Genomic DNA, 20575 nt, shown 5'->3' on the forward strand with positions numbered 1-20575 from the left:
GCCGCATTTCATCATACGTTTTACTACCAATGATTGGACTTGAAAAATGGTTGCAGCTCCTGTCATTAGAAGATCTGTGGCTGGGTGTGGTTGTTTTTCACCATTCCCAGTTCTCAAGCTCGGCAGCAGGGTGCGTTTATCTTTCTCGTTCTTTTTCTTTTTTTGAAAAACTCAGTATGAATTCTTAAGATCATATAAAAAGTTTCCCATGTAAAGTTCAGGAACTAAAACACTAAAAGGGGGCATATTATGTCTTTTTTTTTTTTTTTTTTTTTTTTTTAGTATACATGCAAGAGTGTATTTTTTCCTGAAATGGAAATTTTTGTCCAAATTCCTGTTTGATGTCATGGCGTAGTTGTCGGGACCCCTACGGTGAAAATAAACAGCAGTCAGTATAGTTTGAAGTTTTGAACATATAAACATATAAACATAAACAAATAGCAAATAAAAACTGAAAGAAAGAAGAAGAAAAAAACTCATAACAATCATTAGTGATGGTTTGTCCAAAGGGAGTAGGAAGAAGTTAAAAACTTATCTAATCCTACCCCTTATTCTTTGTATCTTATTTCATTATTAATACAGTAAATTAATTCATTACAATACAAGAAAATGTGCAATCATACTCATGTAGACAATTTTACTTTAACATACGTACAATTGTCAGTTGCGTATGTGCATGAATTTCTTAGGCGTACACAATAATACATCATCGTACTCGCATATACAAATTTCATTACACTCATAATGGTACATCGAAAAAGGAAATTACATTTCTGCAATTGTACTAGCTCATGTCAAACGACATCTCACCACATTTTAAAATAAAAAATAATCCTCCCAAAACAAATTACAATAATCCCAAGTCCAATGTTTTTCTCAAATGTTTATTTTCTTACTGCTGCCATTTGTGCAGATTTTAACCAAATAATCATATTATTTATGCAGTATGTATATGTATGCAGTTGCTGAGCGGAAGCTCCTTTTTTTTCCCAACCCATAGGTGGCACTATTGAATAACACAGAAGCTCAGAATGATGGTGTGATAATAATTTCTCCAATATTTTCTGTCTACTGTGTAAAATAAAAGGGAGCTTTTAAGGTCCATTTTTTATGCACAGCTGTCATGGAAATACATAAAATGTGTCTCAAAGTATCAAAACTTTTCTTAAACTGTTACACCATGATTCAGTCAAATCAGTTCAGATTTCAGAGGTAAAATAATATCCTAAATCTTATGCTAAAGCTTTTCAATGAAGTTCTTGTACTTGAACGCAAGCTCCAAGTTATTTGAAACACTTCTGAGTGAGACTCTACGTCACTGGAAAACTACCACACAAAAAAAAAGAACATACTGCAAAGTGAATTATCGTTATTTCTCTTTGTCAAGGCAGACATTTTATATTGAATCTCATTGGAATGTGTCTGACTTAATTTTGAGGTATGAGACCTTTTAATAGGGGTGGTCATTTACCGTATGTGCAGTTTGCCGACCCAAGCGCAAGTACCGGGAAACATTTTGAAAAAAGTGTGTCCCTTTTAATTTGTGCTGCATTCTATATTCACGACGTGAGGTAGAGCTAAGTCCTGGCTCCACTCCACAAAGGACAGAATGCAAATTCCAGCTAATGACTTCATGGTATTCTGCTGATTAAGTTGTTTTTTTTTTTTGTTTTTTTTGTTGGAAAGCACAGCAAACATTACTGTAGAGTGTAGACGTTGGAAAAGTTTCATTTCGGTTTTTGAATTCAAAAAGTAACATTCAAATATTATAATTAGGGATGTAACGATAAGGGCAATATCGTGATATCGTGATAATCAAACTGCCACAAATAGGCGGCGTCATGTTCACAATATTTAAAAGTAACACATCTGTTAAAAAAAAACTCACGTTGATTTCCATTTGTGCAGTTCTAGCGCCCTCTAGGGGTTAGTTTATTTAATTTTCATTAGGGATGTTTTGGCCTTCTATGTTTAAAATCTATGCTAATTGTCAGATGAAGGGAAACCTAATTTGCTTGTGAAGCGATCAATGTGTGCTTGCATTAGCAAATAAGTGCCTCAATATTGTTATTAGAGATTGTAGGTGGTTTATGTGCATTTCTGTCATATACAAAAGCACAATATTGTGCTCTTTTTTTAGTATGAGCTATTTTTTTTTAACAATATTGTGATCTTCTTTAAATATCGCCAACCCCCCCACGATATTATGATAATTATCGTATCGTGACCTTCATATCGTGATAATATCGTATCGTGATGTTTGGATACTCTTACATCCCTAATTATAATGGATTCATTAAACACATAGAAGGCCAATTACTCCCTTATTTCTGTATCAAATATTTCGATTCTGGTTTTTGTCTCGTGTAGCCTTGAGGTAAGAGTTTAAATTATTCCAAGGTTGCTGGGCTTGGCAGTAAAAACAGCCATACACATACAAAATACACACACTTGGCCATGAATCCCTGGCACTCACTCACTCATGGCACATGATAATGTGGTAAATATTACAGTCAGTGCAGGCTCACAGTGCACATATACGGGACTGCAGAGGGTAGCTATGCACGACTGTATAGTTTAGTGAACCTTCATGCATACATACGACCTGTTTAGTGATTATTGCATTGCCACTGGCTTATATGCAACACAAATTTAGGGGGGAGGGAGCAAGACGGGGAGGACCAATGGGATGTGTGGACCATAAGCACAGATGAATATTTCATCTGGATGTGTTTATGGCCTACCCCTAAAATATTAAGCCTCAGTCATATGTATCAAATGATACGTATGCATTTTTTCCCCCACTATGCAAAACAGTTCCCAGGTGTTTAGACAGCTCACAATTATAAAATGTTGCAAATTGGTCCGCTTGTAAGTCAAGGTATCACTCTCCAAGATTTAGGTGGTCATTCTTTTCATACTTGTTGGCTGGACAGACACTACAGAGACCAAACTGTTTGTAAACAAGCCATTAAAAAGGCAGTTTGCCATGATATGTCCTCTTTAAGGAACACGCTAGACTGCAGTGGCTCTCAAATATTTTATACAAGCACCAAGTACCGCCATTAGGGGTGTGAATTGCCTAGTACCTGACGATAGGTTTTTTAATACTTTGTAATGTACTCCCAAAAACGTGTTTATACGTTTTTTTGTTTTGTTTATGCTAGAGCATACAGAAGGCTTTGATATAGCTTCTGACATGAAGAAGTCACTTAAAGCAATGATTGTTAATAATAAAAAAAAAAATGCCATCAGTTTGCAGCAGAGTATAAGAGATCAGCCAGGGCCATGTTGCAACAAGCTCTTTTTCACAGTATTTTCAACAAGTTTGTGAATAATGATTAAACTTAGCTATATTATAATGATAATTGCTGTTCTGTGTTTTTATAGCAATAGAACAGAATACTCTGGACCTTGCAAAATCAGTCAAAATCCAGTAAAACAGCTGGGAGCAAAGGAGGTTTGTTTCAGTGAAAATGGCTGGGAGTGAATGAGTTATGCACCTTGAACATGAACACTGTGTTTACATATAGGAAAAAAAAAATAACAAATCTCAAATAATTATTAATTAATTAAAATGAATTGCACATAAAATTTATTAAAATGTTTTTAAAACAAATGTAAATTCTATTATTTTATTATTTTAAATATATATACAATTGAACTGTATGGATTATTGAAAAAACAAAAACAAAGTAGTGCAGCGTTTCAACATTTAATTCAGTGATTCTTTCACCTACCACTAGAGGGCGCCTGCATTTCACTCACGTACCACCTTTTTAAGAATAGCTGGGCTCGAGAGACGAAACAAAGAGCAACAAGCGTGTCGCTTTAGTATGAGAAAGGCTCTGGAATAAATCGTGTGAGTGGCGATGCACGGGGCGATGTGTCGCATGCGTGTTTGCATCAAAGAGGAAAATTAATCAATGGAAGGAATAATTCACACAGAGGAATGCAGGACCGGGTGTGGCGAAATAGAGATGCCGGGGTGATAAAGCGTAATGAAAAAGTGCACGAGTGGGAGGGATCTGAGCGGATGGATGGCTAGTGTGAGTAATAATATGTCGTCGAGAGGGAGGGAGGGGAGAGAAGGAAAGCGTGGCCGATGCAGGCTGATGTATGATGGCGGCTGCTGGTTGGAGGGATGGTGCAGAAAGCGAGATGAAAAAAAGTCACGGCGATAAAATGGTGAAAGGACTACTGATGCAGGATTAACTTCCCGCCCAAGCGGTGACATTAAAAACTCTTTGACTGCTAAAAACTTTTAATAACGATGACTAAAATCACGATGTATGCCGCCATAAACGTTAAATGATGTCAACTATGTTTTTTTTAAATCAATGTGAAGTGTTAAGTGCAGCGCTGCCTGGTCAATAGGTTGTGGAATCAAAAACACCCACTTACCATGGCCAGCAGATGGCAGCATTGTATCTCTTTTCAATGGGCTCAAGGTGTATAAAATTACAGTGAAACATGACCAAATCTAACGAAATAGAACGTTTTCAAGGATGACATGAATGATCAAAGCCTTTGTTACTTCTAATCAAATTCACAGAGCGTCACCAAACAAAAAAAATATTAGTGTCAAAAGTACTGTTGTGGAGAAAATTTATCTTTTCACAAAAAGCTTGTTTTCTCAAATTACATATTTTAAAATGGTGATTACTAAAGAACAGAATAAGTTAGAAACATACTTTTTTTTTCTAATGAGAGAATGGAATGCAATCTTTCATGTGGTACCACTACCCACCAGGATTATGTAGTAAAAGTACACAATATTAGTTAAAATGCTCGAAATCAGCTGACACTGTCGGGGTTATTTTTTTGGATAACGCGTGGCAGTAAAAGAGTTAACAAATATCGGTGCCATGTAAAATACCAACAAAAACATTTATGCTTAGCGGCAGATCACATGACGCATGAGCAAGTTCTGTCACCAGTAGTTCAAATATCATCAGGCCTTGAGGGGGGAAAAGTTGGCTACCAGTGCTTTAATGCTCTGCAAACAAACAAACAAAAACTTTTCTTTTTCTCTCTTGCATCATAGTTGTTGAGCACACAATGTCAACCCTGAATAACAGCAAACAAAAAAGTAAGCAAAGTGACAGGCTAGTGACGCTTAAGTGTCTTTCTGCTGAATTAATATTTCCCCGGTCTGTTGTTCAATTCTCCTCGCAGAAATGAAGTTCAGTCCATCGAACACAATGGGACTCATTAGCAGCGAAGGGATAACCACTCCCAACGCAAGCACATGCATCCTAAATAAGTCGCACACGGATGCTTACTTTCCTTCCGTGGTATCGTACATCATCATCATTAAAAACAACTCAAGGTAAACTATATGAAAGCGGCATGTTTAGCATTTGCACGTGCATAACTGCGACTTGCAATACCGAGCAAGAAAGGTAGGTTTTAATCAGATTGTATTAGCTGCATATTATTTCCAAAAAATTATCTGCGGGGGCTGTCAAGCTGAAAAACTAAATCAGAATGTCATGAATTTATCTTTTAAATGATGAAAGCAGTACCCCGAGACTTATTACTTTTCAGTGATTTCCCTCTTTATCAACAGGAATTCTGATATCAGATTGCCTAAGGCAATAATCCACACACCTTTCATCACAGTCTCCTGACAATAAGCAATCTTTACTATCAGAGCACTCATCCAGAACAGAGCTGAACCTGATATGCGTTTATTTGGGTATATGCCAATATACAGCTAATAAAGGCTAGGTTGTATTTCATACAAACATAAAATAATAATAATAATAATAATAAAAAAAACAACAACTCACAATTCACAATATTAATAAAATGAACATACGTCCGTCTCATTCCTGAAATACTTCAAATATTTTTCTTCTCCTTTCACCTTTACACCGTCTCAAACTATAGTTTGCCGCCACCTAGTGGTTAATAGTGGGATCACACCCATCAAAAGACAAGCGTTAGACCAGATAGTTATGAACCGTACAAACAAACGAACCTGTTATTATTATTATGATGAGTTGATTGAAATTACTTTGTTTACTTTCAAATTAATCGTCTTTTGGGGGGCCTCAACAGGCCCCAAAACTCACTTGCTTTCCCCAATCGACACAAACTTGGGTAGCATTATCATAGCAAATGAACAGGAAGTCAGCCCTTTTTTTTCTTTCTTTTCTTTTCTTTTCTGAATCCTGCTATTTGGGGTCGAATTCCAAGGCTAGTACTTGGACAAACTTCTACAAGGGATTTTGCCCAAATTAATTTATGTGTATTGTATAAAATACTAGTATTACTGCTATTGTGTACCCCCCCTTTTTTTCTAGCTTCTATCAACCTCCATCATGCTAGCATGCTAGCTTACGGCCACTGACCATGTGGTCAAATGGATAAGGCATCTTACTGCGAATCAGAAGATTGAGGGTTTGAGTCTTTTCATGGATGTTTTTACCTTCTACCTGATGGTCTTGGTAGTAGTTATTAATATGATAATCATATTAATGACTATTTAATCAGGAGTGGGTGTCTCAAGTACTGTATGCTAATTTCCAGATGTGATTCAATGTTAGATTTGTAGGGCATAGGGTGATGCACCACACACAACTTTTTCCGATATTTTGGTTACCTTTATGTAGCTACACGAGGGTCAAAATATTGGTTACATTTAATTACAGGTACAACTTGCTGGCATCCCAAATGGTGACTGAGAGCCGTGGTATCCTGTTGGCGGAACCTTTCAGAGCTGGCAACGGAGTGAGAACGCGCGCGGGGAGGATTCCCACGACGGAGCCGCTCGTGCCAACTGTCTCTGAGTAAGCAGCTGCCTCACGCGTCGTCCGTGGTTTACCTGTCATTCAAGTCGTCATAAGTCATCGCAACCAACCAACTAAATGAAGCAAAAGCAAACCGTCGTCAGCGAGAGACCCATTCACACCTGCGGTTTTGATTTAGATCGAATGGTGTTGGTGCAAGTAGCTAAAAAAGGAAATGTTGCTTATCATGTTCCCTGTTTAGGAAACTGTAACTACCACAATAAGAAAACCCTCATCTAAAAGTATATCATTTATTTAATAGGGCATATCATGTGAGAAAATTACTTTTTAAGCGATTGCATACAAATGGTTGGACCTTGGAGGGTCCGGTATGAAATTAAACAAGCAAGTACAGTAACTCTCAAATTTAATAACTGCTTCCTCGACGACTTTGCACCTCAGCTTGCCAAAGTGTTTCCAATTTCAAGCTACCAAAAGGTAAGCAGAGCTGCGGTGTTAGAACAGATTAACGTTAGTTAGACAAGGGTGTTGGCATATTTTAAATGCAAATGTTTCATCTTAAAGTAGCCTGTGATGTTTTTTTGTTTTTTTTGGCAGCCTGGATGCAAACAAGTGACTATATCCTGCTATCTGCATAAGTCTCCAATAACGTCACAAAATGTCATCAGATTTGTTTCTATTTTTATTTATTTATTTATTTTTAATATTCAAGATAGGCAACGTTGCTAATTTGGCAACAGTGAGTATAACACTCATATCGAGTCGCCCCTTAATGACAATAAGCCGTACTCTGGATTTGCATGATACTGATCCGACCCTCAAAAAACGAGTAATTTCAACTATAGTTGCAAGTGGATATTAAGTGTGCTTTAGCTATTTAATTCTTAATTTGTTTTCACTGAAAAAACACGCATATCACAAATCATCTTATCAAATCATCTTATTTCATTTTGAGTTTTGTTATTTAAATTTAGTTTTAATTAGTTTTTAAGGTGGTTCTGTTAGTTTTTATTAGTTTGTTTTTTAATGCTTAGATTTAGTTTAGTTTTAGTTATTCAGTATTAGTTTTCGTTTTTTCTTTATTTTTTAAGGTGTATCACTTGTGCACAATATTTAATCAACACCATGGTAAAATGAAAACATCACTTCAGTGTGACATACTTTCAAACGGCTTTATTCCGGTTAATTAATAATGTAATAAATATGATTTTAAAATCATCCCCAAAAGCTCATGTATTAATTAGCAAAGAGTAACATTTTTGCTATAGTTTTAGCTAGTTTTGTCAACATAAAATGTAGTTTCAGTTAGTTTTCGTTTTTTAAAAAACGTTTTCGTTTTTATTTTATTTTGTTAACGAAATTGTTTTTTGAATTTTAGTTTTTCGCTAGTGTTCGTTAACTATAATAACCTTGGTTAGAATGTATGGAGTTTTGCATTGTGTCTTAGCATTAAGCAATTTAATTTTTGTAAGTTACAGTATGTCAGTTGGTTAAATACACTTCTCTGTGTTTTATGTTGAAACGAACAGCAGCAAATAGTTTGAAGCTTGTTGTGAAGTTTGCTGCCTCCCGTTCAGCGCTCTTAACAAAAATGTTGCTTGTAACTTAAAATAAAAAACTTTTAATAGCAGAGCAACATTACTATAGTGTAAAATCATCAGGCAGCAATGTGTACGTCAGCAAGTGGTGAGTTTAAATGAAAGACAAATTAAGCAAGAGGATGTGGGTGACGAGAGCGCTGAAGCTGCTCACACGTTTGAGGAGAACTGAGTTCGACTGAGACAGACAAGAAGAAACAAGTGGGGTGGTGGGGGTGCAGGAAGTAGTTTTCACACACAGCGCCACGCACCAACGCGACGTCCATGCGGATGTCTGAGCGGCAACTTCAAAGACTGGCTCAGTTTGGTGTGGCTTCTCTAAAACGCATCACTGAGCGAGTTAACGTTGCGGTTTTACGGTACAGACGTCAACATGATAAGCTGACTGAAATAGACTCCGAATGTAAGCGCTGAACGCTATCCTGAACAGGATGCAGCTCCACATCTACTTGCTGCTACATTTAAAGTCTACTCGGCTAACGCTAGAAGTGAAAGAGAGTGCCTGTTACATCTCACGCAGGACTTCAAGCAGCTTGAATTCTGCGACCTTGATTGATTGAATGCAAAGCTGACTTTCACTTGAACAGCTTCAAACCACTGAGCAATGGTCCGGTTAGCCCATTTAAGATGCTTCTCTTATTATCTGTGGTTCATTAACTCATTCACTCGCAGCCATTCTCACTGAAGCAACCCTCTTCGCTCCCGGCTGTTTTACTGGATTTTGATTGATTTTGCAAGGCTCACAGAAAATTGTGTTCTACTGCTATGAAAACATGGAACCTACCAAAAGAAAGATTACAGTCTCTTCTTTCATCAGGAAAAAACAAAGTATATTTCTGTTTCCGTTTTGCAGTAATTAGCATTAGAATATAGCTACGTTTCATCACTATTCACAAATCTGCTTAGAATTGTGGGGAAACAGCTTGTTTTCATCATGGCCCTGGTTAATCTATTATACTTTGCTGCCACCTGCTGGCCGTTTTTGTCATTACTACCATTTCTTTCACCTGTTCTCTGCCGTTGAGGAGCTGCATCAAACCCTTCTGTATGCTCGAGCATACAAAAACAAAAAATAAGCATATAAATACGTCTTTGGGACACTTAATACATTTAAAATAGAACATATTTGGTTTGGTTTATTCATTCTTTCCTTTCAGACACATTACATCGATCACATAATTTGCAACATTGACATCCGAAAGAAGGGCTGACGGGTAGAAGCCGATGGCTTATTCGAGACCCGTCCCCATCGATCCCTAACTAAAACCCATTTATACGTTTTGGGGAGCAAATGAGTTAAAGGTGTATTTAAGGATCTTCTCAAAAAGTAGAAGCCAAACATCCGTTTGTCACTTTTTAAAAAATGCGCGTGGCAGACATCCTATCAGCTCCCCTGCTCATCCGCGGGGGGGGCGGGGCCGGATGTGCATGCTCAGCTAAGAGCGAGAACGCACAAGGTCGTTACGGCAGATTGATTGACGGGATCGAGAACCAATTGTTAAGATGATCCACCCGGAAGACGGAGAGACAAAAGATCCTTGAATACACCTTTAATGTCACGATAGCATATTTTCAAGACACGTCTGTGTGTGGTGTTTATTTGAGCATTTAAACCAGTTCAGTTAAAATTTTGGTCCAGCTACCCCAGGTTTGGAAGTCGCTCGAGTGTTGGCTGCGTGATTGTGCTCATGTTTTACTACCATTCAATAACTGAGGTGGGAGTAAGTCACATTCTATATGTGCAAGTTATAAGTAAGGCTCAGGTCTTAACCTTCAAGTTTCAAGCAAATGCCATTCACGCAGACGGAGCATGCAGCTCCGATTCCTGCCAGTCCCAAGCCCGGTAGTGCACAAACAGTGACCTACTCCTACATACGACCCGTGACAGAAATATTGTATATCAAGATGCTGGATTTTTCCCTGCTCCCAGATTCCTCGACTCTCCGTATACGCCTGCGATTCGTCTGTCTCAGCACGTTGAGGCCACCATGAAATGCGGTAAGCAGCGTAAACAGGTGGCTCATCAGATTCCTATCAATGCAGAGGTGGGAGGCAACTAAACACTAAAACCACAGCTGAAGATGTTTTGCGATGCTGTGCCGAGATACAAACCTCAGGCGTGTGGTTTGGCGGGGGCGAGATGCTGGAGTCTGTTTACTTCGCAGTTAACTGTATTCCTTTAGATGTCTTTTTTTGGGGGGGTTTCACAAAACATGCAAAATTCATTTTACTGTATTTTCACTCTCTCAAATTTGGATCACTTTTGAAAGCAGGGTCATCTCGTCATTTCTTTTGATTTTAAGATCCTTCCACAACCACCAGGTAGCTGATGTAAAATTCTACAACTAATCTATCGATTAACACAATCTGCGGCAGTTTCTGCACTCAAACATGATCATAACTGAAGTAAACAAGCTACGGGCGTTGCACAATCATTTCACAGCACATCACTCTTATACTTTCGCTGCTGATTGAAACTACGTGAAGCATCAGGTCCAGGAAACCGAGGTAACCAGAGCTGAGGATGAGGCTATCACCTTTTCTGCATATCCTCATGAGTTGATAGCTTTACAGGTAGAAGATGACAACGGAAGAGCTGGTCCATATGTACCGACAATGCTTTTGAGGTTTGCATCCATGACACTGTTCTTGCACAAAAAAAAATGGAGCTTGCCAGCAAACTGATTGAAATGGTAATATGATGTACTGCAAAATCATATGACAAAGCAGCGCATACCGTAACTACAAGTTACAGTTCTTTCAGAACTGAACAGCAATGAGTAGGGCTGAAATCAAGAATCGAATCGTCTGATTACAAACAAAAAAGTAAAATCTCTGCCTCGAAGCTTCACTGCTAATTTTCCCTCATGGACTAAGGTAAACTGTAGTCTTGTGCCGCCACTGTGTAGAAATAAGTTGGCAAGATGGCGGTGAGTCAGGATAGTTCATAAAGGACAGATAATGTCCAAAGTTTGGGATCGTTTCACACTTGAAAAGACGTTAAAGTGCAAAGAAGAGCTAAGTGACTTAGCGTAACAGCATGTCTACAATGGTTAATTCATATAGGACAGATAATGTTCAAAGTTTGGGATCATTTAACACTTGAAAAGATGTCAAGTGCAAAGACGAGCTAAGTGACTTAGCGTAACAGCATGTCTACAATGGCTAACTCAAGGTATCGATGTTAGCTAATTTCATTTCGTCTAGCATGCTTTATTGAGAAAACGGCGTAAGGGCGTTCATACACAAGCTGCTATGGCCACAATTGACACCCAAGAACTCAACAATACGTTAGCCAGTTAACAACCAGGCTAACTTTAAACTCTCATTCGCTGACTCCTATGTCACTCACAAAGAATCCACCTGTTATAGCTATATAGCTAGGAGAGATCAGAGGGTGTTATCGGAAATTTGTCAGAAAATTACTAATTTTCTACAAATACACCTTTGCTCATCTATTTATACCAGTGACGTATTGTTAAGGTTCCGGTGCAACCGGAGAGTGGATCCCAGAATCACAGAACACAGAGGAGTAAGCGAGAGGTTTTATTCACCAAAACACGTGAATATGAACATAAAGCGCTGGACACAGCCAGGAAAAATGTTAACAAAAAGTGCTTGCAAATTGCAAGGAGGGAAATTAACACAAAGAGACCCGAAGGCTACAAACCGCAAACACAAGAAAGCAACAACTTACTATAGCTATGAAACGCACCACATAAAAGTGGGAACAAAAAAAAGACGTAGCAAAACTTACGTAGATGAAAATCAAGAATCTTGGACTATAATAATTAGCGAAGGCGAAAAACAGTAGAAACACTAGACGATGGCTGTGAGCAGACTGAGCAGACGGAGCAGCGACCCGACAGTGGCTGCTAGGAGTCCCAGTCCTTATGAAGGCCTAATAGGTGATGCACTGCAGGTGTGGTGCAGGGGACACGCCCCTCTCATTAATCAGGCACTGTGAGACAAGGAAAACACACTGAGAGCCCAGCAACATGACAAGCATTGTGTCAGGCAGAACAATTATGCGTTCCGTTTTAGATAGCAGTCTTTATAATAAACCTGCGTCGGCTATCCAACGTTTGCCATTCATACAACACTGCTTAAAGAGGACTTGAAATCCAAGTGTTGTGAGTCACGAGCATGATCACGGAACAAATTCAGCTCGCAAGTCAAGGCACAGCGGCATCACAATTTACAACTAAAAAAGACGGTGCCGCCAAACTTGCCATCTTATGTTCTGAACATCCTGTCTGCAGTCTTGAAGCCCTCCTCCCTCTTGTCCTCTTCCTCTCTGACGAGAAGAGCTGTCAGCTGCAGTCAAGTCATCTGAAAACAAGAAGAAAGACGGGCAGACGAGATGCCGTTTGGCTGCCGGACGGCCGAGCCGCCGCTGCTGTTGCCAATGCTGCCGATGCTGTTGCTGCTGCCAGCGGCTTGTCTGGCTCACAGTGGACAAGGAGACGCTGACCTGGGTGAGACCAACAATGGTTTGGATCAATACAACAAGACACTTTTTGCACTTTATCACTCACACTGTCCGACTGCGTGAAACAGATGAAGATGACTTGGTTTGAAAAATTATCAAAATGTTACTGATGTTTTGTTTTTGCAAATGTAGCTTACTGTATTGGTGGTTGATTATAATAGTATGATGATTTGTTCCGTTTTAATCATTCATAATCATCAGTATTTATGTTAGGACTTGATACCCTTGCACAATTTGTTCTGTATGAACATTCCATAAAGTGGACGGTATGCCAATAACTCTTTGTCTTATCTCTAGACGAATTAAAAGCTCTGATAATTGAAAAATATTGCATAAATCTGACATCCCTGTAAGAATGAAGTAATTTTCTTTTGACCAACAGTTGCATTATTACAGGAAAAGTATTTTTTTCAATCAAAAGCTTGTGTTCTCTCATTTTCCGCTGTGGTTAGGTTCCAAAAAAATACCCGCAATAAATGATATCCGCGAAGTAGTTAGCTTTATGTTTTACATTTAATGTAAATATTTTAAGGCTCGAAAACCCCTCGTCACACGGTACACTTTTCTCATCAAGGCATTTACATTTTCTCACATTTCTCTTTTGTTTAAACATTCTCAATGTTCAAACCTTCATAATTTTTTAAAAATAGATAAAAAAAAAAAATGCATGCAAAATTGTACTAAAAAAAATCTGCGAAACAGCGAGACCACGAAAAGTGAACTGCTTTGCAGCGACCGAGCACTGTATTGAATACGCAATGGTGGCATTTTGCCTCTAAAATTTTAGACAGTGCAACTCAAATTTGAATCTTTTTGCACGTGTGACAAATATATTTGCTTCATTAAAAACATGTTTAATCTATTTTTTTTTGCTGCTGACAAAGTTCTGCTCAGCGAAAATTTTGATTTGTGATTCGTGTCAATCCCTAAATTTTCTATTTGTCACTGTGCTTCTAGTAAAAAATTAAAATAAAAACTAATATCCTTGAGCCCTGCACATACAGCTCTTTTCCATAATAGATGTAATATTTAAAACAAGAATGTTGTATTTTTGAAAATTACTTGCACAACTTTGAATTGAAAATCATATTACAACTTTATTTTGGAGAAATGCAATATTATTCTCACAGGATTCATTTATTTTCTCCCAATTTTATTTTTTGGGAAAAAAAATACGACTGTTCTCATAGCATTGCAACTTTTTTTCCCCTCTAAAACATTAATCTGTTGTAATATTGCAACATTTTTTTTTATCATGATAGTTAAGTTTAACCCCTTAAAATTCGGATGGTCTCTGGTGGGCATTCTTAAAAAAAATATATAAACTATGCCGATACTCTAAATGGTTCAGGAACAGCTTCAAACTTACTTTGAATGCAACTTTTTTTAAAGCATTTTCGGCAAAATTGCTCGTATGATAAGGGGTTAATATCTGCTTGGTCCTTGGGAAAATGTCTGCATGGTAATCCGTAGGTACCGGGACAAACCTCCGAGCTTCTCAGTCTCCTTTCTGCTCTTGTTCCAGAGTCCAGAATCATCTGCACTTCTCACATCGCCAAAGTAGAAAGCAGTTTAACCTGCAAACTAACTGACAGCAGCAGCGAAGACGACGAAGATGAGGATGACGGCGTGGAGTCGATGACCGTGTGGTAAATGTCACACCTGAGAGTTTGCGTTGATGGTTTCGCATCTGTCAATCAACATGATGCACACTTATTGTACAGTATGTTTGTTCATATACAATTATGAATGATCATGTACTTTTGTTTTGTTTTTTTGTTTTGTTTTGTTTTTTACCGGTACTTCTAGTTTCACCATCCCACAAGAGAAGAAATTAAAATGCCTGCCAAGGTCAGGAGATTCGGTCACCTCTGCCGAACTGCAACCCCTGACCTGGCTCAACCTAACCATCCGTCTGAAGGGGGGCGACATCGCCACCAAAACAGTCCAACTGAGGACAATCGGTAACAATTCATAAGATCACAAGGACTTGTAAAGTATCTTTTAGGTTTGAAAATGTTCATACATGTTTCTTTTTAATTAACCCTATAAAGCCTGAACCATGAAATATTTTTTGGAAATAGAGTACCGGTATTTATTGACCCTTTTGAACAAACAATTTTTTTTTTTTTTTGGAAAATCAGCTTCCACATAATGACTTTTGATTGGTGTCATATTTGATACATCCGGTCACAATACTTAAAATTCGTACATTTATAACTGTCAAAAATATAATAACGAACAGACATAGCAAACATATTAGTATTTCCAAAAAACAGAACATTACCCACTATTAATAAGTCTCTCTTTTCTCAATTGGGACCATCTTGCAAGGTCGCTGGAAAAGCCATCAACTGGGTGATACTGCCCTCTACTGGAATATCCGTCCAATGCATGTGTCATATCATATACGTCAGGGTTTTAATGGGAAAAAAAATATTATACTCATGAAATAGAGCGCTCAAAATGTCTTTTATTTATGTTACGTTTGGCTTTATAGGGTTAATTTGAAAACAGCCTTTAAATAAAAAAACAAAAACAAACGAACAACAATGAAACTGGGTTCGCCAGAGGAAGGACTGTTAAGTAATAACCCAGACCGAAATAAAAAGTGATTGAAATCAATCAATCAATAAATAAATACTTTTGAATAAAAAAAAAAAAAAATGAAAATTGGATCAGATCATCTTGGGTTTACTTGGGTAAATTTGACCCAACTTTGGGTCAAATATTGGGTCATTTTGTATAAAGCAACCCAGAAAGTTGGGTCAGATCCTCTACTTGGAGTTAATTTGGCTCAACTTTTGGGTCAAAAAATGGGTTCAATGTGTATAAAACCACCCACAAAGCTGGGTCAGATCATCTATTTGGGTCAATTTTTCTCAACTTTGGGTAAAAAATTTATGTCATTTTGTTTGAAAAAAATCGAGAACGTTGGGTCAGATCCTCTGTACTTCTCAAAGCAACTCATCCCTTCATCGCTACTTCTAAACTAGGTCAGAACCTGACTTGCTTTTGTGTACGTTGTCCTTGCAGTTAAACCTCGAAGTCCGGCGGTGTGGAATGTAACCGTGATGCAGGAGTCAAATCAGGCTGTGTTCTACATTCGTACTCCTTACCACCACGACGACTACCTGAGAGTTGAAAAACAGCTTTTTCAGCTGCATATTTGGATCTCCGGCCAGAAAATGGTAATAGCGGCTTAAGTTTCCCGTGTTGGGTATGCGTCAACCATAATCCACGTCGCAATCTTTGCAGATTCAAAACGTGTCTGCGTCAGATCGGATGGCCATCGACATGGAGCATCTCCGTAAAAACGCGAGATATCACGTCAAAGTGCGAGCGATACACATTTCTCTGAAGGGGAGCTGGAGCGAATGGAGCAACGCGTTGCCTTTCTCCATCCCTGATGGTGAGAAACGCTCCTACTACTTTTTTTTTTTTTTGCTTTTCAGTAAGACATTTCAATTTCCATATGACATTAACTTGCCATCCATTAATCCTCAGAACAGAGACAAAGACACGAGAGAGAGAAAGTGACAAGGAAGCTGATTGTGTGTCTCCTGTCGTTGGTAGCGCTGATTTCCATCTTGGGGTTCTTCTGTAAAAAAAAGTAGGAATCTCTAAATTTTGAAATGGATCTGCTCGTATTAATATTCCCACAAATAAACAAATGCAATTTTCCCCACAGGATATTTTCTTGCATGTGGCCCAGCATTCCGCATCCTAAACCCACGCTGGTGCACAACTGCAAACCCAATAAGGTGAGTTCTACTTGTTCTCTCAGGTCTCTCCTGGCTTCATGCCTTCTTGTTTCAAACTAATCAGCTTTCAATATGGCTGTTTCTGGGATGTTATTGCATCTTCACAGTCACAGTTTTCAGGTCCAGACCTTTCCTTGTGGGTTTTCACATTCCAAAAACATGCTTCTTCGTGTAGTATAATGAATATGTACATTTGGCTGAGGCATTTTTGGTCATTGGGAGTCTGTCTGTTGTTAAGCTGTAACTTTGACTATTGTTTTTGGTCGTTTGATCTTCCCTGCTCCCAAAAAAGATTACTGGCCAGGAGATGACACAGACTTTTACAACCTCTATCTAAATTACTAAAAGAAAACGGACTTTAAGATGTCAAGGAGAGCGTGTCTGTTGTATGGTTGAAGGGAGCTGGAAACCATTATAACTAATTCTCATGTTTATTTTGTCATATGGGCCTTTATTTTGTCATATAGAATTGAGCAATCCTACCTGGAGTTACCGAGTGAGACTTTTGTTCGTACGTCAAGGTTTTTCTGCATCCGACCAGCTCAAGGTTCTTATGCCGCATTCGAGGATGGTTGGAAGTCGGATATATACGAGTTGGTGTTTCCCAGCTGAAAGTGTTCGAGGCGAAAGTAAACAACCAAAATGGCGGATAGTGATAAATAGTTTTTATTTTGGTCCTCAAAACTGATGTTGACCTCCAGCAAACTTGCCTTCTAGTAATTTTGCTTCATTTATTGTTTTTATCTTATTTCATAAGCATCCCATACAGTTCAAGTCGTTCACGGTATAATTGCATGCAGGGAGTTAGCGGCATACTGTCACGTATGTTGTGTTACGTGAAGTTATGTCGAATATTTATGAATGAAGAAAGCTATCTAGTTTCATACTCAAATCAATTATTTTACCATTTACGGTCTGTGTTTCGAAACGGTTCCATTGTAGAGTGACGTCACATTGTATAGTCCGTCGGTGAAGTTGGCGTACTTTTTTTCCTGACTTCGAATGGAATTTCCGACTTCTGACCATCCTCGAATGCAGCATTAGTCAAGGTTTCTCCATCACGTGTTTTCCTCGAGGCCATCTGAATCCAGCCCCGCTCTATCATGATAAAGCGTACACTTCTGTACATGACCGCTCAGGTGCATGGCAAATATACTCTGAAAGGCAAACCGAAAAAAATCAGCCATCAGCACGACGAAACAAAGCGGCGCCAGCATGTGGCGTGGTGCCATACTACGGATTGTTACAACGTTTCTGGAACAAAAGACTTGTTTGACATACAACCTGAATCCAATTTCTTGTCATTCTTTGTTTTCAGGTTGCCCTTCTACTCCACATAAAACCAGAGGAGTTCAGTACGCTTAAAATCTACCCAGAAACAGCTGAGCAAGAAAGAGTCCTGGTGATCCATTGCGCAGCCAATAATCCCACACTGGCCAATTCTCCCAGTTCCACGCAAAACTCCGATTGCAGCACCAGCACTCAAGAACTGGAGCTTTCCATCTCGCACAACAGCAGCTGCTCCGACGGAGACGACAGCCTTCAGAGCGCCAGTTCGCCGCTTGTGCCACCCGCTGAAGCCAGTCCGGGAGACTCCGTGCCTCATATGTTAGGACCGCATCAAAAGGAGGAGGATTATGTCACAATGTCCAGTTTCTACCAGGTCAAATAGAACAAAGGTAGTGAAACTGCGATCTGTCAAAATCTCCAAATGGAAACCGTCTTCAAGTCAGCCAGAAAGGAGACTGCTGGTAAGAAAGAGGAGGTGGTCTTTGGTGCTACCAGTGCTAACACCGCCACCAACTTGACATTTGTTCCATACGTCATCAAATTCTTGTGATGCTTGTTAGACAATGCGGTCTTCAACTGTGCGAGACAGGAAATAACAGATTTTGCCAGATTGTTAAATCTATTAAAATTGCTGTTTTTGGCTTCGTTTTGGCAGGATTTATACTGTAGGTCTTTATGCCCTACAGTAGAAAAATAGAGCTCGGACTGGCACCCAAAATCTCTGGTCCTTAAATCGTGTTGACGGCAGCAAACAAGTTGTTTGGATTCATACTGTGAGTACTGAAAAGGTTTTCTTTTTAGTTTAAAATTGCTTCCCTAAACTTGAAAGTATTTGACAAGAAGAAGAAGAAGAAGAAAAATAGAAGAAGAAGAAGAAGAAGAAGAAGAAAAACAGGAGAAGAAGAGAAAGAAAAACAGGAGAGAAAGAAGAGAAGAAAAAGAACAGAAGAAAAACAAAAAGAAGGAAGAAAGAAGTTTTTTTTTTTTTTTTTTTTTTTTTTTTTTTTTTTTTTAATTCGACATTACCAACATCAAATACAATACAAACAAATTAATCACCACAAAATGTTACACACAAGTCGATTACAGCACACTTCAAGAAACATACACTTAAAAAAACAACAACACATAATTTGAACAAATAAAGAACAAGGGGCAGTGTTACAAATTGTCAAAATTAAAGGATCCCATAAATCTTTTAAATCGAGTCAAAGTCATTCAAAAAATCTTCAAAAGAAAGGGCATTTTTCTGATTCATAAACCTTAACGATTTTTCAAAGAGACAGATCTCATTCTTTAAGTGAGCCATACTAGGATTTTTAATCACTATTGAGTATAAATAAAAAATATATATATAACTTAGAATGAGAAAAATATGGTCTATCTGATTCATTCGACATAACCTGAAACAACTTTACACGCACATATGTCCAAAATGCATTCAAACAACTGATAACAAATACATATAATAACACATATTGAACGTTCCAAACCTTTTAATATAACTAGACTAAGTGCAATTTCTTGGAGAAATTGCGTGGGAATGCTGAAAGCTGAATGCTAAGATTTGGATGCATGTGGAATTCTTATGAAGTAAAATGAGAGATAAATTATAAATGATAACCCCAGGAGGCGTCAATTTTTGAAACTAGAAATTTGAACAGTGTAAATGGGAAGTATTATGTGGGAGTTATTACGCGGCAAAGATGTGTGGAGAATAAAAATCACCATAACATACGTGGGAATGCTTTAGCATTCCCACAATTAACCTTGACATTACTCCACTGGCCGTCATCGGGAATGAATTTGCTTATTCAAATGTCTAAGGACCTCTTATGTAGCATATTTAAATCTTATTTAACGGTGTATGTTTTGATGTCATCATATATCCACACATCAGATATCAGCATGCTTTATACTAAAGAAAAATAAGAGGAAGAACATTTTTTATCATCCTGAAATTTGACTTAATCTCCTCTAGTGGTTGATCGTCCATGTGTTCTGATCTACCTCCACGATCATGACACATATCTGAACTGGGCGACGTCATCATTTAGCGTAAATGCAACCTAAGAGATGTCATTCTTCAAAGTATTTCTATATGAGTTAATTGTATGTTTTTATAACTTGAATTCTCCCTGATGAGTTAAAGTGTGACTTTGTGAGAAGACATGAGGCAATTGGATCCTTGGCGAGGGGAGCCCCTTTTGGATTTTTTGCAAAGCTGCTATTTTCTGGAGGTATTTCAGCACGCTTCTTTGATGCTTCATTATGTTTGACCGTTTTGTTATTGTTATTATTCTTATTCATGGGACAGGATGTGGACATATGGAACAGGATGTGTTGCTGCAGCAATCGCATTTGCTCAAAGCTGCAAATTATATCATGTTTATGTTTGTTTTGTTCAATTCTCTGACTGCCCATTTTGCTGCTGATGATATATCAAGTGTGCAACAGGTGTTACGTGGAATTAATATTTTCTTAGACCTACACTGAATACGTATATAGAAATGAGACTATTTTATATTTTTTGTGTCATGTGTAAATCTGCCTCTCTGTGGTTTGGATTTTTTTTGTGCTTGGTTTCCTCAAGAGGATTAAAAATATCAAGTTAAAACAATAAATAATCTAACTGAATAGTTCAAATGGACTGCATGCTTTAGCAGCCCTTCA

The 20575-nt window shown here is 38.2% G+C and overlaps 1 protein-coding gene across 4 annotated transcripts; it reads left to right on the forward strand.

Moving 5' to 3' along the window:
* The first annotated feature begins 78 nt into the window (after positions 1-78).
* Positions 79-18905, forward strand: il7r (interleukin 7 receptor). Of its 4 annotated transcripts, XR_013287268.1 has the most exons (11): positions 6150-6204; positions 6660-6797; positions 12665-12834; positions 14374-14497; positions 14658-14812; positions 15885-16039; positions 16107-16260; positions 16356-16461; positions 16540-16612; positions 17931-18363; positions 18558-18905. XR_013287268.1 is itself a non-coding variant. In XM_077536818.1 (10 exons), exons 3-10 carry the CDS (start codon positions 12720-12722, stop codon positions 18282-18284), a joined length of 1236 nt encoding a protein of 411 aa, XP_077392944.1. In that variant the 5' UTR covers positions 79-130; positions 6660-6797; positions 12665-12719; the 3' UTR covers positions 18285-18905. The 4 variants fall into 4 exon arrangements, 3 of the variants coding, with proteins under 3 accessions (XP_077392944.1, XP_077392942.1, XP_077392943.1); XM_077536818.1 differs by lacking the exon at positions 6150-6204 and adding an exon at positions 79-130 and having other exon boundaries at positions 17931-18905; XM_077536816.1 differs by having other exon boundaries at positions 17931-18905.
* The last annotated feature ends 1670 nt before the right edge of the window (positions 18906-20575 follow it).

Source organism: Festucalex cinctus, chromosome 11 (assembly GCF_051991245.1).
Source record: "Festucalex cinctus isolate MCC-2025b chromosome 11, RoL_Fcin_1.0, whole genome shotgun sequence".
Lineage (NCBI taxonomy): Eukaryota > Metazoa > Chordata > Actinopteri > Syngnathiformes > Syngnathidae > Festucalex > Festucalex cinctus.